Source organism: Scomber scombrus, chromosome 19 (assembly GCF_963691925.1).
Source record: "Scomber scombrus chromosome 19, fScoSco1.1, whole genome shotgun sequence".
NCBI lineage: Eukaryota > Metazoa > Chordata > Actinopteri > Scombriformes > Scombridae > Scomber > Scomber scombrus.
This window is the reverse complement of record NC_084988.1, coordinates 18,499,717-18,524,781: the sequence shown is the minus strand read 5'-3', so window position 1 is coordinate 18,524,781 and position 25,065 is coordinate 18,499,717. Positions and strand designations below refer to the sequence as shown.

General features: G+C 43.2%; 1 protein-coding gene across 2 annotated transcripts in view; it reads left to right on the top strand.

Moving 5' to 3' along the window:
* Positions 1 to 25,065, top strand: part of tiam2a (TIAM Rac1 associated GEF 2a) — a 71,591-nt gene that overhangs the window by 8,347 nt on the left and 38,179 nt on the right. Inside the window, exons 2-6 of one of the 2 annotated variants that reach the window (XM_062440271.1) lie at positions 14,663 to 14,753; positions 15,607 to 16,788; positions 20,069 to 20,507; positions 21,307 to 21,479; positions 22,394 to 22,618. In XM_062440271.1, coding sequence (XP_062296255.1) covers positions 15,613 to 16,788; positions 20,069 to 20,507; positions 21,307 to 21,479; positions 22,394 to 22,618 — 2,013 coding nt within the window. In that variant the 5' untranslated portion in view covers positions 14,663 to 14,753; positions 15,607 to 15,612. Of the gene's footprint in view, positions 1 to 14,567; positions 14,754 to 15,606; positions 16,789 to 20,068; positions 20,508 to 21,306; positions 21,480 to 22,393; positions 22,619 to 25,065 lie in introns of those variants that run through there. The other variant, XM_062440272.1, reaches the window with a different exon arrangement.

Genomic DNA, 25,065 nt, shown 5'->3' with positions numbered 1-25,065 from the left:
TCATTATTACTGTTTAAAGTGGTTTATACAGTGATTGAGTCTTGTCAGTGTGTATTTCCAGAACACCCCTGTTCCCCGCTCTTTCCTGTTATTATGTAGTCTGGGTGGTAATGCTTTGTCTTGATCATTCAGGAGATAAATAATCTGAATTTCTGGCTTTCCCCAGCAACTTTCTGCCCTCCTTCTTTCCGCCTTTCACCTCTTTTTCTTTTTGTACCTTCCTCTTGCCGGCTGTGGGTGGAACAATTGCCGTATATCCACCAGTAATGAGAGAAACAGTGGATGGCTTGTAGTCAGCCGTTTGCCTCAAGGGTTAAGTATCCATCTCCATTCCCTCTAAACCCACCCTAGATTAGGAGGAGAAGGCTGTGAATAAATGCCACCCTTGTCCTCTCATAATGGAACAGCTTGACCCTCTGTGACCTCTGCTGGTTGGAGCATCTGCCTGTCGATTCCACCAGCCCGTCCTATGGGACGTCGCCCGGTCTGTCACATCTGCCTGTGAGCGGTAATTCAATTGGTTGAGGAATTTATTTTACAGAATAAAAAATTAAGGAGCAGCCTATAATTTTTCGGAGCCACAAAAGAAGCCTGTCAGCTCGAATATGCTGTTGATTTGCAGTCTGTAATTGGTGCTAGTACTTGTTTCTTTCTGGGCACTGTGCATGACGACTGCATAATGAGCATGGTCCTCATTGACATTCTTGAGCCTCCCTATATGGATGGGATAATAATGAGTCTGGCAGGGGCCTTAATTTAATCATGTCGGTGAGAGCGGTGCACATGTGGCGCAGCTGCTAGTGCTTAGCCGAGTCTTGCCATGCCCTCAGATGAGGTGCCATTCGGTGCCCGCTTTGGCTTGTTGCTGTCTTTATGAGCCACATTCCTTTTCATGAAAAGGCTTCGCAGAAGAAGACAAAGGGGTTTGTTTTGCAAAGTTTTGCCTGTGACTTTTCCGCGGCAGTCAAATTAGCTCACGTTTCCCTGCGTTCACGTGACTAGAGAAACTGGTTCAGGTGTTTTCCCCCGGCCTGCACAGGTCACGCTTTGTTGTTGCGTTTATCTTGCTTTCCCTAGTTAAACACGGTCCTGCTTGAGTGCTTTGTGGAGCACCTGTTCGGGATTACAGGTCGATAACGGCTCCCAGCTAATGTCTTGTGATAATTCAGCGGTGAAATCTCGCTTTAGCCATTTTGACTCCTTTTTTACGGTGAGCTTTATAGAATTTCTGGCACGATGTTAAGAGTTACAATGAGAAGGATTCATTGACAGTTGCACAAAGCTCCCACATGTACACACTCAAACACGTGAGCCCACAGGCATTATCAAGCAAATTTTCTTCACCCAAGTTTCACACAACATTCTATACACTCCAATGAACTGCATGTTAACCTATGACACAGTTTTTGGACGGAAACTAGGTCACAGGTTGTGCACTGAACATCTGCTTGAATAGAAGCATGAAGACATGCAAATTTCTGTCACACCGCAGGTGTTAGACTTGTTTGAGAGTGTTGAGCCCCACCGGACGTGTCCGGTGTAGCTTTGTTTCTCACACTTTAAAAAAAACACACACACACACACTTCACCACTCACCACAGCTTGAAGCTAACAGCCTATTGTGGTTTTAATTCAACCAGGTGTGGTTGTTTTTTGGGGGATTTTTGACTGTCATAATGAAATGAAGCTAAGAGGATTGGCTTTAATTAAATGACACCTAAATCTATACAAATGAATTAACTGTGTGTGTGTGTGTGTGTGTGTGTGTGTGTGTGTGTGTGTGTGTGTGTGTGTGTGTGTGTGTGTGTGTGTGTGTGTGTGTGTGTGTGTGTGTGTGTGTGTGTGTGTGTTCTTTGAAAGTATCTGCATGAAGCTTGTGTGTGCACATGGCTGCTTGCTTCTACATCCTTTGCAGAAATTCAAGGGCCTGCTGCATGCACAGAGTAGCCCTCAGACACCCAGAACTATTGGCTCTGGTGATGAGCAAAATGTGTGTGTGTGTGTGTGTGTGTGTGTGTTCCTGGCTCGTCACCAGCTGTCTCACCGATCATCAGTGCTTTCAGGATGCTGAGCAAACAGTGTAGCTCAGATTTCGGTCTTCTTATCTATGTTGTAAACCTGCTACAGACTGTACTAGGTAACTGATACTGTATATTATGACCAGCTGGGCTTGAAGCTGCAATAAAACCAAATTGTTTGGTTAATGATAACAGGAGCAGTAATGTTTCTGCTTTCCTGTAAAAAGCAAGATTGCGCTAAGCTGGTTTTATTTCATAACCTGTTTATTGCTTGGCAAATTAACCCACCTTTAACCACAAGGCAGCTCAACAGAGAATATTAGTCCCCATTTGGTTGAGTAGCCAGTATCTTTGAGCAGCTGTGTATTTTAGAGGATGGTTACTTTACATGAGGATTGTGTTTACTAAAGCTGTACTGAAGGTAGGGTACTTCCTCATTAAAGGCTGCATGAGTGTTTCAGGACATTTATGTGCTGTATGTGTGTAAACATGCATGCATATAGACTCATTGTACCCCAGGACGTGTCTAAACAGTGTTGATTTCCCCTGATGGATGGTTTATTTAGCTATCCAGGACTGTGGTCCTGTGTTTACAAGGCTCTGATGTAGGCCCACGACCCGATGCTGACAACCCACCGCTTTATCCTACAATCTACAGCCGACCGCCCGGCCTCACTCAGCTGAGCTACAGGCCATGATGTCTGTTTGCCTCAAACAGGCACAGGAATGTGACGAGAATACAAAAGCTTTTTCTGAAGAATCATCACATTAAATTTATTTTTAATAGTTTTGACAATTTTCAAATATGCTGCTGCAAAAAAGGTCAGCCCTAATAAGTTTGTTTTAAACAAGTTAATCCTCTGTTCTGGCAGGGAGGGATTACGCTGCTTTTTTGTGGTTCAGTTTCAGGCATTTCTTTAAGTTGTCACGACTTTGAAACAAGGCAGAATAAAGCGGATCATTGCATATTAACAATTTTGACAAATTAACCTAGCTATTAAGAATTTGCTACATGAAAAGTGCACCGGCAAGTCAGTTTGGACTACTATCTCACAAAGTGCAATGTGTATTTACTTAAACAGAGAAAACAGACAGTTTTTGAGCCACATTGAAAGAGTTGCCAAGTTTGGTGACAGGTAACATCCATCTTGAGCACTTAACAGAGGCAATCTTTCAGACCTGCCAATGTGGTAAAAGAAAAGCTTTAATATGGACTGTAATTGCTTCAGGTAATGGCTCCTAATGGCTAGCTTAGCACAAGCTTCTTTGTTATCTATCTTAACCTTGATCATGATGAGCAAACCAGCCAGGCGAGCCCGGACTAGCATAACCACTTAATAGACCTAAGGCAGCATCTTGGCTTTCGCTGTCAGTTTGTCACCATTTCATGCTTCAGGAGATGTGACTGTGATGTGTGAACGGCGGTGAAAGTGCTGAGCAAGCACCAACAGTTACTATGACCCGGTCATCACCTTATTTGATATTTCTCACCTATTTGTCATTTTCATTGGTTTGTTTCCAGGTCGCTTATTTGTGGTATCAGTCAGACAGTCAAGGGAACAATGAATTCAATCAGAGGGAGCAGAGTGATTTGTGCTCTGTTTGGCCTGACTGTGATATACACTTTGGCCCTTAATAGGCCATAAAAGGGGAGGCATTGCCAGTTGGAGTGCAAGTTTACCATGCGCATATGGCTCGCCTTGGCATAGGAAGGTAACATTTGAATTACCATATCCATTAGCGTCAACCTGTCCTCTGGCTATCCAAGCTTAAATCACACGTCGGTGAGTCATTCGCTCACACGGTGCCAACAGATTTCTGAATAAAAAGTTTTCAACTTGCAGCGGGCAAAGCTGCCTCCAGGGGCCATGGGTGGTGCTCTACACCCGGGGAGGGGGAGGCCACAAGGGCAAACTCCTTCTGGCGTCGGAGCTCCTCAAGAATGCAGAGAGGGATTAATGCATGTCGTCTGTGGCAGTGATGGATGGGACTAAGAGCTCCGCGACCCAACACACACACTCTCACACATATATACCCATCTGGATGCAGACTGTTTGGCCCTCCCCCGCAGCAGTATGTGCCAGCTTAGCAGGTGTGTGTTGTGCCGGTGTTTGTGTTTGTGTGTGTGTGTGTGTGTGTGTCTGGTGGGACAAAGCCAGACATGGTGGTTTGCCCTACTACCCCAAATAGAGCTGTATTCACCAGCTGCGTGTCATTTTGGTTAGAAGGTGCAGCTTTTATCATGCTTGTTCACGTCTGGGGCGCTTTGAACGATTCGCGTTGTACTTTCCAAATTGTCGATGAATCGATTTCTGCTCCCCTGATAGGTTTTTCTTCCCTGTTTGAGTCCAGTGATTGATGCTGCCTGTGTGTGTCTGTTTTGCAGTTTTGAATGTGTATGTGTGACTTTTAGTTTGAGAGCATCGATTAGACTGTACGTGCGCGTGTCTACCTGCTCCCAAGCCTCTAGTACCTCATTGTTTCCCTGAAACCTCTGGTGATTCGGTGTGACCTCCAGCAGCTGGCTCTGTCTGTGTGACTGATATTGTACTGCAATGGTCAATGATCTCTGATGGATCACCTTAGGGAGCTTGGAGTGTGTCTCACATGATTGCCGCAGCACACTACAGTGGCTATTGCTATGGTAATGAGTGAGTGAGTGAGTTGCGGCATGATCATATTAATCACTGGAGCTCACACCACGTAGCGTGTGACAGATTATGCTGCAGCGCACAAAGGGCAACCGCAGTCAGTTTCAGTGGAGATAATACAGTTTGCGAAGGGCTTAATATAGCTGTATTATGCGGGCATTCACATCTAATGCGCAGAATACACAAAGTCACTGTGAACCTTGGCAAAAAGTTGATGAGGAGAAACAGATTTTCTCTTTTTTGATAGTACCTAAGATCCAAACCAACCTTCATGAAGGTTAACAGCTAATGTCGTCGTTCTTTTTCCTTCTCTTCGCCTCAAAGGCACTTTTCTTTTCCCCATCTCTTATCGGCGGGGAGATAATTAGGTATCTCTCCCTCCCCTTTGAACGAAGAAGCTGTCGTGCTCTACAGCTCTGCCCTGTCTTCCTGGGCAGGGCTGGGTTGTGAGTTTGTTTTCCCAGCAGCTTCAGGGTCTCTTATCTGACCCTTTGGCTGCTAAAGACTCCCATTCCTTGTATTTCTCATGCACAGCCTGTCACTGATTCCATTACTTTTACCAGCACCTTCAGGCATTTTCATTATAGCTTTGCATCTTAAAGACAGACTTGAAACTTGCCCTGCGTTAGCTCTGCTTTGAGTGGTGTGTGCAGCTAAATTGTGGCAATATAAGTCTGAAATTCAGATGTTTGTGGCTCTGGAAGAAGGTCAAGTACATACTGATAGCGTGTGTGTGTTTCTGTCTTTTTCCTTCACAGATTTAACCCTCAAAATGACCTTCCCACTGTCCATTAAGCTGCTTAATTAGGAGAGAAGCTGATGGAAAGCTGATTTGCACCTGCAGTTTTCCAGCTGTTTGCTAGATCTTGCACACGTACACACAATCCATCTTTTTGTGAGAGCTGTCAACCTATTTTTCCCTCTGCCACTCAAAACTCACGTATAAAAGTGAAATGTGCAAACACATAGTCACTTGGTAATGTTTTAAAATGGGGAAGCATACTTGGAAGGATATATATTGCAGGGAGAAAAAATGTGTAATTTAAAGCAAATTTTTCCTGCATTTCTACATTACCTAACCTCTATGGATTAAGTCAAGAAACAGCCACCTGCACTAATCTAGATTAGTTAGATTGAGGGTGCTATGAAAACCAAGAATTAATTAATAACACTGTATAAATCAGGACATGAAATGATTATTAGAAGAATGGCTATTTCATATTTACAGCATGAGAAGAGAGGGAGAGACACTGTGCTGCTTCCAGAAGAGCTGCTGACTGAGATTACTCTGAGCAGCATGTATGGAAATACATTACAATATAATAGATTTGTTTATATTGGTCACTTTTCCCCCGATGGTGTGAATAAGTGGCTTTTGCACAGTGCTGCTTTTGCATTGTGCTGCTCTGTCTTATCTGTTCATGCGCTGTCAGTGTCTTCTTTTTGCGCTGCAATGTTATCAGTGATGAATTTGTTTTTCACTATGTGAGAAAATGTCCATGATGTGTTAGAGCGTGTGAAAAGTGTCAAATGAGTCTCATGGTTAGCATGTGAAGGTTGGCAGCGCTGTTAGTTGTCACGTTCCACTTAAAAGAGCCGACTTTAATCAACTTCATGAAAGTCCCATCTCCACAGCCGAATCCTGTCCAATCAGTGAGCTAACATTAGGTAGGCGGGCTGGCAAAGTTGGCAAATGCTGACTTGAAAATCAGGTGATAGCACAATCCTAATTTTGGCTCATGTAAAGTTTGGATGGAGTCAGTGGGCCAAGCTGATCAATTCAACATAGACTAGTCTATCTTTTCCTGTGTTTTATTTTCAGTCTATGATCGCAGTTAAACAAAACGGCATGTTTCTGACTGCATTGACAGACTGTGATTGACAGCCAAAGCATGCTGTGGAAAACAATCAGCGACAGGTTCAACTGAACGAACTCAAAGGGTGGTTCAGAAATGTGTGTTTTTTGTTGTTTTTTTCATAGGCTTTTCATGGGCTGCTTACATATAATCACCTGATTGCAGGGACTTTATGATACATTTATTTTTAAAAAGACAAAGTGGGGTAGCAAAACTAAAACCAAAACCACTTTGCTCCCACACACACACACACACACACACACACACACACACACACACACACACACACACACACACACACACACACACACACACACACACACACACACACACAAGCATGCAGCAGATGGATGCCGACACCCCCTTGAGGACATTCTGAGTCAGTGTCTCTTCTAAGCAAAGCATCAGAAGCTGTTTACACCAAATTTCTCATTTTAGATTTCTACACTGGCCCTGTCAGCATAGAGCAAAAAACCCTCTGGTGTTCTCCTCTCATACACACACCATTTCGACACACACAGGCACCCATCATCCCTCTTTTGTTAGCAGAGAGCCCATATTTTGCCGACATATCCTGGTTGATTTAAAGTCGGTGTCAGAGTCTCTGTGTTTTGGGCTGTCATGTCTGACAGGAGCTATAAAAGTAGTAGAAAATGAACTGAGTTGACAGCATGAGAGGATGGCAGAAAATAAGAGATTTCACTGTATGGGACAGAAGGATTAAGAGGCGGAGGAGGATGAATAGAAGATAATTAGTGGGATGGTTGACCTTTATGAATGTCATAAAATATAAGAAACACATTTTTAACGTAATTTATTTTCCTGATTTGAGTCTTGGATATATTACATTTGTGTTGTGTTTAGCAGTTTTTTTCTCCAGGGTATTTTATTAACCATGGCGCTGATTTGTTAAATATGCAGAGTGGGTTTGAGTGTGGTAGCCAACCACCACACAAAAGACTTGACCTTTCACCCTGACCCTTAAAGCATCCCAGCTTAAGTGAATTCCATCAGTCTACACACACCCCTCTTTTCTTCCAACCCTCAAGATTAAATTTCTAATGCATTTTTTAGACCCTAGACATTTGAAATCCATATTCTCTGGGTGTGGTGGAGTACTAATCTTTGCTAAAATGAGCAATTAAGATCAATTTATTCCCTCCCAACAGACATTTTGTTCACAACTTGCCACAGACTACAGTCCCTAGTGAGCAGGATAATCAATGGCATCAAACCATAAACGGTCTCCAGCTATGAGAGTGGCTCCATCACGCTGTTTAGGAGGGAGAAGTATTAGCATGCTGAGTGAAAACTCATATTTCTCCCGCTGACTCTTCCCCCAACTCTCTTCCTCCACTCCATCCATCAGGTTTGGTCCCATGAGCATCGCTCGACCAGTGTGACTTCTTCTCATCGCAGATGGATTATTGAAAGTGATTTGTTTGAGATTTAATGTGACATCATTTACGCCTCATAAAAAGCATCATTTACATGTAAGTGAAGGTGCTCGCTAAGTTTAACACATTAATGGAATTAATCCATCAGAGATGCTTGATATACCACAAACACATAGAGTGCTGTGCAGCCACTGAGCTGCATTGATGCATTAAGATTTGGCCTCCATTTAATGCTTTAAGGTCTCTTCAAAACATTGTGAAATGAAGCTCATATTTATTTCATGTTATTTCGGTAGTAGGGTTGAAATAGGGCTGCAACTTAAGATTTTTGTCATTACTGATAAATGCATCACTTATATTTTAGAGTAACTATTTGGTTACTGATGAAATATACAAATACTAGTAAAAAATGCCTGTTAGAATTTCTCAGACCAAAGTGCGACATCTTAAAATGACTTGTTTTGTTTGATTGACAGTTGAAGGTATCCAGTTTACATTCATTTTACAGTTTTTACTTAAATAATTATCAAAATGATCAAAGATTTGTTGGCTTTTAACTAACTAATTGATTTAGTGAGTAACTACTCCAGCATTTTCTCACAGAACATTTGTGATTTAAAAACAGTTGACTGTCTCTGTCTCCGATTAGTGGGAGTTTCGGAAATACAAAGACTATATAAGTGCTCTGAGCCTTCTAAACCCTAAGGCACATTTACCTTTTAATGATCTTCCATCATTCAAGTTGCTTTATGATCTAATGTTGGTTTAACTGCAGTAATTGTCTTCGTAATTTGGTGGAGAGCGTTTCAATGAGCGACATGGATTTTGTCACATTGACATTGTTGCACAGAAAAACAGAGAGGCCATCTGGGGTCATCTTAGAACTCAATATCAGCAGGGATTTCTGGTCTTTCAAAGCTTTATCCCAAGGCAAAGCTCTACTGATAAACTACTCAAGGCCTGTGTCACCCCATGCAACAGTATTAGTCCCCATTTCCTCCATGTAAAATCATGTTAGATACGCCTCTTCCCTGTATTTCCTGTGCTGCAACGATTACCATCTGACAAAGGTACATACATAGGCTGAGTACGATGTATCAGTACGTATGTCATTATCGTGATATTATGCAATGTGACCTTTAGCTTCCACTAACAAGGTGGGCATCAGCTCAGCAGTTAAAAACATGTAAATGGCCATAACTTTGATGTCTGTGCCCAGAGCTTAGATATAGAAGGATTTGATTTGGCTCCAGAGAGCTTGGTGGATCCTTAATTGATCTTAATTAGGGGTCAGATCATTTGGCTGGGTGGAATTAGACGCAGCACCTGCTCTTTCTGAATATGCATGGCAGCGGTCGTCCCTGCCTTCTCTTTTCTTTCTCAGTGCCTCTTTCTTTTCATGCCTCCTTGTCACTCCGAGTGCGTTGTTGACCAACCTTTTAGCTGCCTCCGTATATAGCCAGACAAAGGGCTTTGAGAGAGGCTCAGACTAGTCCACGAGGACTATTGTGTCGTTAACAATGTTGTTTAGTCCCAGTGAACGTTGTTCATATTGTGTCCCAAAGCTGATGTTTCCATGTCAAGCAGCAGGCTGATGGAAGACTATTCCACAGCTGCTCATACGCCGTAGCATGGACATGACTTTGAATAGCTTTTCAGACTACAGTGAATTTCCAGGGAAGAATACAGTTACCTAAACTCTCATGTTTTCCATTTCACATGTACTATAATATTCACCCAGCTCCTCTGAAATAAACAACTGGCTCGTGAGCAGCTTTGGGAACAGTCTGGCACGCTTCGTCCAGTTCAAATGCTGTGCCGTGTTCTGGTGTGGCTTTCTGAATAGGTCCAGTTTGACTGTGTGACCACAGCTATGTGAACCAAAGACAAATGGAGGCATGTGTGTGTTTTTAGACCGACGGCGGTCTCAAGTTAGTCTCCACTGGGATACAGCTTAGTCACAACATTTCAAGTGCATCTCAGAAATTCTAATACCAGGGAAGGTTTTGACCTTTTCTTCTTGTGTTTTAATTACCTTCTCTAAATGAGATGCACATTTCGCTCGTCTTGCCCACAGAAACTTTCAGATAGATTATCTATGTCACGGACTCTTTTTCTTCTTCTGTAATTTCCTCTTTGGCCCTGTTCTTTATAAACCCAAGCCCCTGTCTTCATTCACTGTACTTATTCTCTGGCTCACACTGACTCACACACACACACATATGCACACACACTCTTTCTGTCTCCCCAGTAGCTGGCTGCCTCCCTGGCCTCCTCCTGGGGTCATTGTGGTATTTAGGGTCAGACAAGAGCTCCAGTCATTGCGCCCTCCCCAGTGCCTCCCAGGCAGTGCTGCAGCCATTATACGCCAGCTTGTCTCGCCCAATCGCCTCAAACAGCTATGGAAAACCGCCTTGGCTGTAACAAGCCATGCATCCTCCTCCTAGCCAACGGAAAAGCAGGATATAGGAAAAACAACTCAGTGGAGAAGTGGAGCCTCTTTGCAGTGGAGACTCTTAATGGATGAGAGCCTTAAAACATCCTCGCCTCTCTTTCTGAGAGAGCTCTTCTGTTGAGAACTTTTCACTTTTTCCTCTCAGCTCTCCCGCTTTTCCTCTTGACGCTCTCCGTTACCTAGGGTTGCCCCGAGAGGATTGTGATTCGCTGCCGCTTCGAAGCCGGGAGGGATTTTCCACGTGTCTTCCAGTGTGCCTGGGTGTTTGAGTCAGACGCGGTGTGCGTGTGTTGCTTTAAGACTCAACGAGCCTTCACAGGGAGAATCCACTTTGAGATCAGAGAACACCAGCTAGATTTCTCCCTTTGCAAGCTCTTCAAAGAGCTTTTAGATTAAAGCTCGGGCCACAGAGGTAAGGGATGTTATGGGCTCTGTGTTTTATCTTCCTCTCCCTTTGTTTCTCCTATTTACTGGATTGAGAGCAGGCTGGGGTGAGGAGGTTGCATTGTGTTTCTTATTGTTGAGATGCACAGGTGGTTACACTGTGTGTTTGCATGCTTGAGTGCTGTTTATCTTCCAGCTGTATCCAGTAGATAGCAGTTAGAACTTCAGTTTTTATCTCAAGTATATGGCCTTCCTTTCTGTTCTAGCCTTTAGCAGTGTAGCTTTGTAAGTAAATATACACAATGACCTTTCACAATCTCCGACTTTATCACTTTCACTGCCGTGTGTTTCAGGGATGTCAGCATTTTTGTGCCTGTCACGAGACCAACTTGCCACCTTGTCTAAGTTACTGCTGAAGGTGATTGTTGCTTGCTCGATGGGAGCACATCGTATTAACGTGTTTGGAAACATTTTCATTTTCTTGGCATCACTCTGGAATGGCAGTGGCATATGTGTATAAATCTTTCAGAAGACTGCCATGTCATTTTTGGTCAGGAGCCAGGCGCAGAGCTTCTAAATGTATAATGAAAAAGTCCAAAAGACACTTAACAAGCACTTTGATGGATGTTTGGTGGCTCTGGCTGCATCCACCGCACAGTAATATGGGCTTTCAGCTGGTGATTCATAGATAGATATTCTCTTCATAAGCAAACAACCGCAGGATACTTTAAATCTGGTTCATATGACAAAAACTCAGCAGGGGACGGCCTAGTCTTTAGATCCAATAACACGTTTTTCTCTTTTTATTCTTCAACAAAAACAACAACTTCCTGTTGTTGTTTTTGTACTGAAAGAACTTGTGGGTTGTTTTGCATAAGTTTTGAATTTAAGATGTGTCTGAAAGAGTGAGTGAAGTTTTAAGTGTACTGTTCCTTTAAGAGGTCACTTGTCACAGTGCCAGAGGGAAGTGATAAGAGACAAGTCCCATGAGCTGTGATTTGACAGGAGGAAAGCGGTGTGATTGTTGTAACAGTCACTAGCCATAACAAATGACCTAATAGTTCCTAGTTCACAGAGTAATAATTCAGAAATGAAGCCTTCTTGGTACTTTATGTTGCACTGAGATTATTTTGGCCACTCTGTTTGTCATTTGCATTGCTGATTTATGATTTCTTCTATCAGAATCACATGTTAAATTTGGAGTGTGCAGTATGGTTGGCTTATATTTTCAGCTGCTCTGTGTGCTTTTTTGGGGTCAAACCTTTGAAAAAAGTCCAGCAAGATTATACCTTTATCTTCAACATATAGTAGTAGTGTGAAGAAAAAAACCGCACTAACAGCAACATGATATTACAGTGTGGTTTGGCTCTCTGGAGGATTGCTCTGTGTTTCATACTGCTGTGTCAATAGTTTATTCCACAAGCTTTGTTCTTCAAGTTTAGATTCAAGGACAATAAAGTCAATAAAGCAAGTGTAGTTCTCCAGACTCTGTGAAGGAGAGGGAGGTTGGTTCTCCTGTTCCAGCACGGTGGTCTTGGTAAAGGAAAAAGACGGTTGCTCTTTTAACCTGCTGCCTTCATGCACCTACTGTGTTTATACCATATCGAGGTGTGGCCCATTCCTCACCATTATCCTGAACTCCAGACCCAAGATACAAACACAGTGCCAGACTAAACATGAAGCTTACGTGGGAGTCATACCGGGGCAGCAGGAGAAGAATGCCAGGTCATAGGGGTGTGTCGAGGAGCGTTGGGGTGGCAGTGGTCCCTTGGCCCCTGAGCAGATGGCCTGTAGGAAGGCTATTGATGAGAACAGTGGATTGAAGGGTAAGAGGGAGGGAGGGTTCAGACTGAGCGCAGTGTTTGCCGCTAAAAGGAAGACTTGTCTTGTTGTTCTCCCGAAACAGTCGCACAATACTCCAGTTCAAGTCGCAGCAGAAGGCAAACGTGTGTGTCTTTAGGTTTGTGTGTTGGCACGCCTTTAAGCCTTTCACACTTGCAGCGTTGCACCTCCTGAATAAACTTTACAAGAAAAGCATCAGTGGTAGAGTTTAAAAGAAAGCACGCATTGTGACAAGTTCGACAACCGGCTTTATGCTGAATCCCGATGTAGTCGGCAGCTGCTTTCTTCGTGTTTACTTCAGAGCTTTGTTTGGTTACTCCTCATTCATGTGCAGGGACTTCAAAATATTTTACCCCAACATTTGAGGCTCCAGATACAAGTCAGACAAAAAGCAAAATATTTGTATGCTTGCTATGCCTCGTTGCAAACTAGTGATGCTAACTGGTGACATTGTGCATGCTCAGTGTAGATTAGATATTGACTAACTTAGATGGTTTTACTGCAGTTTTTTAAGTTGATGAGGACGACCCAGGTATTCAGAGTTAGACTAGTCAAGTTCTGGTAGCCATGTATCCAAGTACCATGTCGTGGCGTCAACTGGCATGACAGCGCTGGAAATTCTTTGTTTCTAGCAGAACATGGCGGGGTGTGTAGGGTGGGTCAGGGTCTTATTATCTAAGCCATCTCTCCGTGTTTGTATTGGTTTTATTCAGCATCTACTCCCTGGTGCTCACCTTCTAACACATGACGAATGAAGTGAGTGTTTGGTTAATCCTCTGATCAGCTCTGAGTGATGGTTCAAGTTCATTACCAGGTCTACATGTCTCCAGCTAAGTTTCCATTCAAGTGCTACTTTGTCACACACATTCTGAGCAGTTTAAAGGAGGAGGGAATCATTTCCTTGTGTGTCTCCTTGTGATTTTTTTTGTAACATTAGCCTGCATCTTTGTCCCATCCTTGAACTTTCAGGATCTAATGCCTGATGTGCTTTGCTTTCAAATTGTTTAAGTCCCCTGGAATTTCCTCCTCAACAAAATGCACACACTCTTTTACAGTAGTGCATTTAGTCAAACTATTTAATCTCACCTCACAGTCAAGGTACATCCAGACAGGAGCAGATCAACTCTTAATGCTGCCGATCACTTAATCCTGAAGGTTAGGGCTTTTGGCAGTGGGCTGTTTATACTGTAACCCTACACATGCTGTACGTGTGCTGCGAGGCTTAGTGGAGTTAGCACTATTTTGAAAATCTTCTTGGAGTGTGAGCTACATGCATGTAAGTGGGTTATATTACACTCATACAAGACCGAGTCAGACTGCTTCTCGGAAGATGCCCGGTGCCTCCACAAACAGTGCTCCTCAGCCGTTTCTCGTTTTGGATCCTGCCCCTGGACAAATTTGGCGGTGACGAATGAAAAAAAGGAACAAGCTAGGATTCCAAGGTTTAAAAATAAACAGACGGGTAAACTGTAGACGGCTTTCAAAAACTTTCCCAACCCCGATCAAAGACGACGTCATTTACTTGTGGGGAGGTGGAAAAATGCGACTAATGTTTGGGTTGGATGGCTGATTGAGGAGAGTTAGATTTGGAGGGGTGGAGTAAATTTTTAAAGTAGTCATACTGTAGCGCCAGGGTGGCACTACTCTACTGTACTGACTCAATGGTTGCTGTGATATCACTGGAGCTTGGTTGGAGTGAACCTGATACTTATGGTATAGCATCTTTTTTTTAAAATTTTTTAGGATATACTCTTATCTTTGGGACATTTGCTGAATCATTTTTGCAAACCTGCAATGCTTAGGGTGCAGAAAATCTCAAATTACAAAACGTAAGGCAATCTCAGATGCTGGAAGAGCCTTATTTCTGTTTTCAGTGGCTTTGTTTATATCAGTGAGAAACAAGTAGTATGTATTTACAAAGTCCTCCCCCAAATCCTGGGGATTAGGTCTACTCTTTAGCTGACACACCTGTTATCAAACATGGAGCTCCTTACATGAAGTAAATTACAGTGCTGTGTGCAAAGAGACTAACGTCAGTCAACTTCTTTCTCTGTTTCAGATGAGCCAGACGACAAAGGACAGGGTTTATTGTGAGAAATGAAGCGGAGGGAACCGTGCAAATAACAATCCGAGGAGAGACTTTGAGGCAGGTGAGTCTGAGAACCATAAAATCGTGTCTCATATATGGGTATATTATATGATATCTTATATTTTTTCTTAGTATTTGTTTAGTACATGTGAGGACATTGCCTTTATCTGGAGGTTTTTGTGTGTGTGTAAACAGAAAAAGAAAGGTGTTATATCCATGACACATTTTGCATTGTTTCTAGTTCTTAATCTACTTGTGCCAATTCAAAGACCTGTAGACTGGTAAAGGTGTTTAATCTTAGCTAGGCCTATTATGTAATCACATCACAGACAGCATAAGATACAGTACTGTCTCTTACTGACAGCAGTTGTCCTAGTAGTTTATGTGCTATAGCATCAGCCATGTAATGAAATGCCTGTCTTGTCACAGATCCCCGTCACTAATGTAAGAATGTTGTGGACAGTCTGGAAGTGATTTTTTTTCATTGTCCTGACCTCCATCACACATAACAGCCATGACAGCCTAAAGCCTGTTCATCTCACTTGACTTTTCTGTAGAAAGAATGGAAGAATGTAGTAAACTGAGAGGGGGGTAGACCCTCCAGGATAATGACCAGATGCAATAGATTTACTTATTGCTATTTTCTTTGAAAGGCATAAGGAAGATATTAGACATGCTGCTGTTTTACTCTGGAAACAGCCACTGCAAATTTAACAATCATGTGCTTGGTCTATGGGAGTGTACCATTTACTGTTTATGAGTAATAAGTTAATTTTATGTCTGATGAACTAGCATTATGTCATACATGTTATATATATTATACTGCCTGTGTGAGTATTCATTCATTCATTTTCCAGCAAGCATAATCCTGGTGACAATATGGTTTAGTTTCTTTTTTTCATTTTATTTTCCAGGCGGTGATGGGGAATTCAGAGAGCCAATATAGCATCCAGGGCCCCAAAGGCACCAGCTTTGTCTTCCCTGGAAAACAGAAGCCATACTCACTGAAGTTCCGCTCATCCAAAGATGATGCTCTGTCACCTCATACATGGTGGAAGAATGCCCCATTAGGCTCAGGGTACAAGGTCCGGTCTGTGGGCCGCGGCTGTCTCTCCCCTCCTAAAAGCCGGCCGCCTTACTCCACTCGTCACTATGACTATGTCTCCAAGGGAGCGAGAGGCAGCCCAAGTGAGCATCGTTGGCATCGATCCCCTGGATGTGGTATACACAGGCGGCATGTGTCAGATGACTATGATGATAATCCGTATGGTGCAGAGCTCAATGGCCACACCCTGAATGGACACAGTGATGAACATGAGGTTTTAGAAGAACAGAGCAGCCCACGGGTGGTGATCAAGAAGGATGGCAGTCTCAGGGTGGAGTTCACCAACACCTCAGGCAATGCCCTCCTGTTGGAAGAGGCTTCTGGTCCTGTCCAGCTCCTCAAGTTCTCTCCCAACCTGGAATCTGCCTCTATCCCCAGTCTGCCTGGTTCCAGTGGTAGTAGGCCTGAAAGCCACCGTGGCGGTCCACCAGCAGCCTCTACCTCCTCTACAGCCAGGACCAGTAAAGGAAGCTCACTGAGCTCTGATGGTTCCTGGTATGACTCGCCCTGGGGTCCCAGCACAGAGCTGTGTGAGCAGGACCAACCCTGCTCTTCCAGCCGGACACTAGTGCACTCTTCAATCCACCAACTTGACTCTTTCACTGAGCAGTCTCCCCCTTTGTCCATCACAGACCTTTACAGGGATCCCACAATGGCTGCTACCTTTCCCACAGCAAAGGAACTGACCTCCCATTTACAGGAGGCTCCACCAGGCCGGCGGACACACCGAGCTTCCTTTGCATCAGTCCTGGATGTTCCTTTGGAGGAAGAATGCCAAGAGGCCCGGCGGTACTCATCATACACTTTGCCCTGTCGAAGGGCCAAAACCCACACCATGGGTGAGGATCAGGACCAATACCCTGATCAGGAACAGCACCAGGAGCAAGTTGGACCAGATTTTATCTTCCACAAGAAAGGTTCGATCAAAAACCGCATGCGACGCTTCAGTGACTGGACTGGCAGCCTCAGCCGTAAGAAGAGAAAATCTCAGGTAAATTTAGCAAGAATGGGTTTTAAGGATCACATTTAGTCTTGAGCTCAGCATTTTTAATGATTGTACTCCATTATCACACACAGGGTTCATACAGAGATCTTACCCACATGGTATGTAAACCAATAGTTTGCATAGATGTTGTGTTTGTAGTCACCCCATAACCCACAGCTCTTACAGCTTAAGATCACCATTTATCACCATCTTATTGTGGTTGTCTGTAGTTCCTTCATACCTAGTCCTAGAGCAACAGCTTATTGAACAAGAGAGAGTATCAGTAACAGCTATGCACAGACAGTTTCCTGCCTGGCAAGGTTTATATTATCATGAGCCACAGCGGTGGGCTTGGCATGGCCAGGAACCAACCACCGTCCTCTGGTCCTTAGCACCACAACACCAGCTGTCTGAGGATGGGTCACAGTGGGGTGGCACAAAATGAAATTTGTAAGGCAGCCAGCGCTGGGTCTTGTTGTTTTTGTGAGAGTGGAACAAGGAAGAGAGGTACTCCCTAATCAATGTAAGACATGGATGATATTCTGTGGAAAAGAAGTTGGGAGCCGATGTGCAGATGTCATGATGACTGTATCTGGGTGGGTACATTTTAACCAATATTGTATACTGATTGTGACTAGCCATTGAACTATGAGTACTTGTTGCATGGTAAAGTCTTCTTTTTTTCACGGTCAGATGTGCATGTTGGCTATAAGGATGGAAATTTCTTTTTATTTTCACTTTATTGATCTTACAGGGGGGTCTGTTATGATCTCTATTCATTAGCTCCAGCACTATAATAATTCGGGCAATAATATTAAAAAGGGTTTGAAGGGTTCAAGCTAACTGGTGGTTTTAGGAAGTCTATAGAAACTTGAGAATGGAGCAGGATGCTGCAGAAAAATGCTAGCAATGGAACAGAGAGCAGACGGCTGATCCATAGACGTTTTCACAGTAGTAAAATGATACTTGTACCATACAGGCTCGGGTCAGAGGAGATGTTCAAAATAACTACAGCTTGACTGCATGTCACTGGGACCTGTTTAAGAACCATGTGATTTTGCTCTGCAAACATACTTAATAGCCTTAATTTGACATAAAACATTTGTTTAAACTGAGTCTGAACTCATGTCCCTCTGTCTTTGAGGCTTGAAAGCAATTGTTTCTGCATTAATTCGTTTAGCTTTGCCTTGTAAAAGTTTTAAGCACGCTGTTTTGGCAGTGCCAAGAGAATAGCTGTAAGCCTTTGAGAGGCTCTGTTAGAGTGAAACTAAATCCTTGCTGAAAATTTAACCCCACCCCTACTTTAATGTTAATGAATGACTTATGGTTGTTCTGGCTGTTATGTGGTGCAGATTTTCTGTGCTCCCCTCATGGTCCTTAGAGTAAATCTGCTAATAGGGATTGGCGTTCAGTCAGTTGGGTCTGACAACAAACAAAAGGACAGAATAGACCAATCATTGTGTGCAGCTGGTCTTCTCTGTTATGAGTAAGAATTTGTGAGCAGCTTCTCTTTGCACTTAAATAGCAGATAATCCTGAGTGAAATATGGCTACTATAGATCCTTTGGTTTAACCCTGGTGCTCAACCCTGTAGTGACAAATATGCAATAGACTGCCAGTATTCATCTTAAGTGTTACACGGCTTTCACTTTACATTAGTAATGTGCCTTCTAAATCTCCTGCCTGCCATAATGCCATGCTAATCTATGGCCATGTGTTGGTGCTTAACTGGTTTTGGGGGTCATGTTAGCACCTACAGATTTACTTCAGTCTTTGTTTCCTTATCCGCAAATAACATGGATAGAAAGCTGTTTTTTGCCTGCTGAAATCCTCCATAAACCTTTAAAACAGGTTTGATCACTCAAAGAAAAGAAAATCTGCCAACATCAGGTATTGGTAACAAGTTTTAATTAGCCAGTTGTTGTTTTTAGACATAAACAATGTCTTTCATAGAATCAATCTGAACTTTTTCCGGTAAAGCTTGACCTAGCTTAATTTGGTTCAATTCAGGCAAGTTAAAAATAAAAATAAAAACCCAAGAGTTATTCATGCTAGAGGTGACTTTTCAGGGCTGCAACAAGTTCATGTGTAAGTCACTGAGTTGGTCTTTCAGACTGAATTTTCCTCTTTCCCCCAGGGGCCATTTTGCTCATTGCTGCATATATATCTCCAAAGGCTGGTTGCTGGTCACAGGGCCTCCTTTCAGTGGTTTGACTAAAATCAGGAGCACCTCCTGCTCTGGTTCCCTCCACCTTGACTTTAGGGCTCTGTTGTGGGTTTAAAGGTCACACTGTGACCCTGATGCCAAAGCCCAATAATCTGCTCCAGATGAGAAACAGCTGGGAGAGGGTGGATAAATATGGGCTGTGCAGGCTAGGGAAAACAAAGGAAAGCTGAAAAAGACTCCCCTTCTGCTCAGGATACATTTTCATACAACTATACTATACAGATATATATTTGTATATTTTATTGTAGCAGGTGAACACTGTGGGTTCAAAGGGTTCATTAAATCCTCGGTAGTTGCAGGAAAGCTGACCTTTCTGGTTGCAGGGTGTGAGAAGAAAATACATCTGTAGAAACAACAAGGAATCACATTGTTATCATTTTTCATATGTAAGCTAAAGAATGCCTGCTTGTTTATGAGAAAAACTGAAACTTAAGTGAAACACAAGACCAAACAAAGACAGAGAATGAGCTCCGGCATGATATTGTGTGTCTGCATGTTGAGAGTACTCCATTCTGTTGCCAGGGGCAGAATCAATGCTGCAATCTAGTCAAGTGTAGGTAGGCTGTCATTAGGCATGAAAGAGTGCAATTCCATCAAGTGTTCATTTGGGGAATTGGGAAGCCACAGCAGACCTCAAATGACGTGAAATTGTCTGAGCCTGGAGGGTTCCAACCTCCCAGGTGCCATCACAGGAAATTTGTCCCACTTTCTCAGCCTAGCAAAAGATTAAGAGACTGTAATGCAGACTTTGAAGTAGGTTCGAGGGGTTTGGCTAGATTTTTTCAAAAGTTTCTCCTCCAATTTTGCAGTGCCTTGGGGCTAATTGAAAAGAGCACTGTTTGATTTTTGTTCCACTAAATACTCAGAGGGCTTGCCATATATACAGAGGTGTATATGTCTGGGGGCTAACAAGGTGGGGTTTTGCCTACATGTAGTCAGGAACAATTAATCTGTAAACTCATTATGAAACATCCTCAGTGGTGATGCTTTCCCCCATATTGTTTGTCCTCCAGTTCCTACCTCTCATCCACACCTTTTTTCTCATTGTGTGCCTGTACAGGAGGCCAGGTACAAGGACTTGAGTGATGCCTTTGACAGTGGAATTGATGGCCTGACTGCAGACACAAGCTCCCCCTCTCAGGTCTCAAGTCTCCACTGGTTCTCAGGAGCCTCCAGAGCCCAATCGTCAGGGGCTATTCACCAAACGACCAACGATGCCCTCCGCCAGAACATTTATGAGAACTTCATGAGAGAGCTGGAGATGGGCACCGGACAGGGAGGAGGTGAGATAGGAGACCCTTCCACCGAGGACGGGGAGAGCAGCAGCGAGTCGGCTGAGGGCTCCCTAGAGCAGCTGGACCTACTGTTTGAAAAGGAGCAAGGAGTAGTCAGACGGGCTGGGTGGCTTTCTTTCAAACCCCTTGTCACCTTGCACAAGGACAGGAAGCTGGAGCTGGTGAACCGCCGCAAGTGGAAACAGTACTGGGTGACCCTGAAAGGTGAGATTATATCTGATGACAGAGGAGCATGTGAGGCGAGCAATTCTGCACCGTTTTCCTTGAAGCAGAGTCAAAGATTGTGTTTTTAGAATAATTCAATGTCAAGTAGATTATCTAATTTTTAGGTGTATAATTCAGTTTTGACAAACAGGTAGGTTTCTCAATGGTCTCACAATGTCCTTCCTAACATAGGTCATGTCCTTGACCCACTGTGTCACACTTGATATTTAGTAATTGTCCTTTCTTACTATCCTAAAAGCTTACAGGGAATTACATTGAATCCGGGCCAACTGGTGTGTGTGTGTGTGTGTGTGTGTGTGTGTGTGTGTGTGTGTGTGTGTGTGTGTGTGTGTGTGTGTGTGTGTGTGTGTGTGTGTGTGTGTGTGTGTGTGTGTGTGTGTGTGTGTGTGTGTGTGTGTGTGTGTGTGTGTGTGTGTGTGTGTGTGTGTGTGTGTGTGTGTGTGTGTGTACATACTACTTTTACCATATTGCTTTTATGTATTGAGCAGCCAGGACAGTCAAATTTTTATGATTCCAAGTGACCTTTTCGGGGGTATGTAAAACATTTGTACTTCATGTTTTACATATCTCCAATTGAATTTCATTTCTTTTATCTTCGTTTTACAAGGACATTTTGTCTGCAAATCATAAAGTGACATCTGTAAAAACTCTTACAGTCTAGAGAGACCTGGCTTGATGGTGTACACCTGTTTGTCTTCTGCCTCACTCACTTGTATACATTTGTGTCCATCTCTTTGAATTTTCCTGTCTGTACTTCCAATCATCTCATTGTTTTCAGGATGTACATTGCTGTTCTATGAGACATATGGTAAAGGCTCTCCAGAGCAGGATCTATCACCTCGCTACGCTCTCCTGGCTGAGGACAGCATTGTCCAGGCCGTTCCAGAGCATCCCAAAAAGGAGAATGTCTTCTGTCTGAGCAACTCATACGGAGATGTCTACCTCTTCCAGGTGAAACACATCAGACATGGCAGACATAGCATAACAACGTTTTTTTCCCTCATTACTTTCTCCAATCTACTGTCTCATATTGTCAGAATGTACATTTAAGCAGAAAGTCAGAGAGCTTGTGTGCAGAGATTCAGTACACGGTATTGGTTAAATTAGACCACACCAACACAGTTTGAGCTTCCCTTCCCTCGCTTATCGCATATGAAATGACCAATTACGGCCTGACAGTGACTTGCAAGCAAAGTGCCTGAACCTTCCATCGAGGGGTTTTGAGAGCCCATTTGCCTGTTGTGCTTACTGACCTACATATCACTACCAAATTCATGGCCAGCCTCAGCTCTTGCCTTGTAGCTTCCTCCACTCATGATTCCAGGCTTCCCAGACTGCATTATGTGCAGTGTCCAGACCTACATCTAATGAAATAGGGTAGTGTGGAGCTGACATAGCCCCAGAGGCAAGCAGAGAGAAAATCAGCTTTATAACATGAAGATGGTGTGGGTTTCATCCTTTTGTTTCCACTCACATAGCCTGTTAAATATGAGTCATTCTTAATCTAAAAGGGGTTCAACTGATTTCACGAGAAACACCTCAGAGTGAATCATCTTATAAAGACTGAGTGATATGCATGAAATGGCTTATAAATGGAGAAAATGTGTGCTTGATTTCAGAAACAGTTCATAACAAGCACTTTTTCATAGAGGCAACGTTAATCAAGATTGCTTTTATTGATCCACCAAAGCCTGGCTTGCCATCCAATGATCTTGTTGTGATGTATGATAGGATAACACAATAGCAGAGCATCGATAATCCTAGAAGATTTATCAGGCTTAGGATCTCTGAATCCAGCTTGTAATGGGAATATTGGCCTTGCTACTTCATCAAATTGGACTTTTTGTCTCTCTCTGCCCCTGAAGGCCAGCAACCAGACTGACCTGGAGAACTGGGTGACAGCCATCCACTCTGCCAGTGCCTCTCTGCTGGCCAAGCGCCAGGGGAAGGAGGATACAGTGCGTCTGCTTCGGAGCCAGGTCCGCGGCCTCCTGCAGAAGATTGACATGGATGGGAAGATGAAGAAGATGGCTGAGCTTCAGCTGACGGTAGTCAGCGATCCCAAAAACCGCAAGGCCATTGAAAACCAGGTTAGTTGGTCATGTTGATAATGATGGTGAAATATTAGTAGAAATAGCTGAAGTGATGACCAGCATCACTGAGAATCTCACATTTTGCAGTGCTGTTCTTCCCCCTGGAACAGATTCCACAGAAAAGCTGCTGGATTTCTTTAAAGCACTGATTGATCAGCTGTCATCACGTATACTCTTTTGATGTTAAGACTCTTCTGTGTGTCCTTATGCCACGTGATACATGTAGCAGCCACACGATGTGCCCTACTTATTTTTCCTGATTTTGTGAGCGCGGTGGCAAGCCTGTGCTTTATTTTTGTCTGTTGGGTTTGTCTGGTGGGAGAAGTGGCCTAAATGCACCAATCCCCAAACGCATCGTGAGGGGCCCAGGGGAGCATCTCACTCCCCGAGCATCAGATTGGGATTCCAGATGTTTCCTGGTAATGGGCTCTCAACGTGCATTATCCTCTTCCTCCTCCTCACAGCCTGAGGGAGAATCCAAAGCATCCAGCACTGTGCTGTAGCCTACATACAGTGTTGCAGACGGGTATAAAATGCCCATAACTTATGGCGTAGCAAGAACACAAATACTTTTACAAGAAATTAGTGTTTATTGTGGAATGTGGGAAAATCCAGCTGCATCTTATGTCTGCGACTCAGGTGGTCACTTGAAGCACCTCTTAAGGCAAATTTATACTTTCTGCATTTTCGTAGCCACTAGGGTCAGTGTTTTATCAGCTGTTCATGTCTGTGAGCTTGAAAAGCAAAAAATGACTTAGTGTTTATTTTGGAGTATATCAGGACTTTTACATGGTCTATTTTGGTCTTTGAGTACACATATGAGTATCTTTTTATGGAGGACAAGCAAAATAGAAGCTGGGCAGCTCACCGCAGTAATGACCAATGGAGATGTCACTGCCTGACTGCTGGACTGACTAATCATGTGCTGGTATCTGTTTCGAGTTATGCAGTATGCCAATTCAGAGTAGACAAAGAAAGACAGGGTAGGAGTAAATGACAGGGTCAGGGGGGTATGTGACAGGACTCTGATAGAGGCGCCCTGAGGTTGATGATAGATTTAAGGTTTCAGTGAGGTTGTCTAGCACCAACAGGGCACTACTTTGAAGTACTCGCCTAACCCTCACCCCCACCCCCACCTATGTCTACTGAAATCAGTGCCAGTAGACCTCTTTTGAAGTCCGCCTTTACCTCCCTATCACACACTCACATACACGCACACACACACACACTAAGATCAAGTTGCATTGAAAGACTTATTATGCATTAGGCCATTTTACGGAGAGCTGGGGACAGATGTTAAAGAGGGGGAACTAAGAAAAGATGAGGATCTGCTAAAAGAAAGGCTTATTTCTGCATAGCTTAATGGCTCTGAAATGGATGTAAATATGTTGTGCACGCAGGCCAGATGGGTCTCGACATGCCCTGTTTTTCCACTGATATTGCTTGATTGTCTTAAAGCACATATTTAGGTCCCATGAAGCAGCAGACTAATACTGTTTGTAATACCTCTTAAAAAAATCTGTTCATCAGTGACGTACCCTGGCATGAATCAGTAAATCGAATTTTATGCACAGGACTATTTTTGAACATCCCCGAATGAAGATGCGGATATTCAACTGTTGTCAAACATATCCAGATGGCATGTAAATCAGAAGCATGCTAGAATCCTGTGTGATAGTTATACATAGACCTGAGTTTTTCCAAAGAAGCAACTCTCCTAAATTTGTCTTTGCTTTTGAGGAAGGAGCTTATCTGATTTACTGACTAATACCTCCCTTCCCATCTAAAGTCATCTTCAAACTACTCACTGGAATTACTTCACAGTTCCTTCAGAACACTGTGTTATATATAATGACCCAAGAGTAGCAGGATAAAAATGTGCTTTGCTTACTTACTTCAGAGAATGTATGTAGTAGGTCATTGAGTTCAGGTTCAGTAGAGGAGAACACAGACACAAAAGTCATCCATGTATCACTGATTTGTTCTGGTGCTCCATGCTAACCATTCTAATGCTATGTTTGAATACCATTATCCAAAAAAAAGAAGGCCAAACTAATAGTTGTGTAATTGTGTCATATTGTATATGGCTTTAGGGGACTTAACATGAGGATACATGCGTAATGCTAAAACATAGTGTAACAATAGTACAAGCAGAGTCCTCAAGTTAGTAAACTGACTCAGTAATGTCTTATACAGATATAGCTATCCAAACTTTGCAAGCATTAGTTAACGTTAGCTACTGAAAGGCACTACTTTTAAAAGTTACATAGTCTTACTTGGAATGTTAGCATGGAGCACCTGACCAAATGTAAAACCAAAGGACCTTATTTTAAAAATACTGATTTTCCAGATAAAGTTTGATGTGTGGGGTCCTTTTGCCATTCTTGTTTGGAAAATGACTCAATGCCTCACTCTGCTAATTTTTCCAGTCATGCAGATAAGCA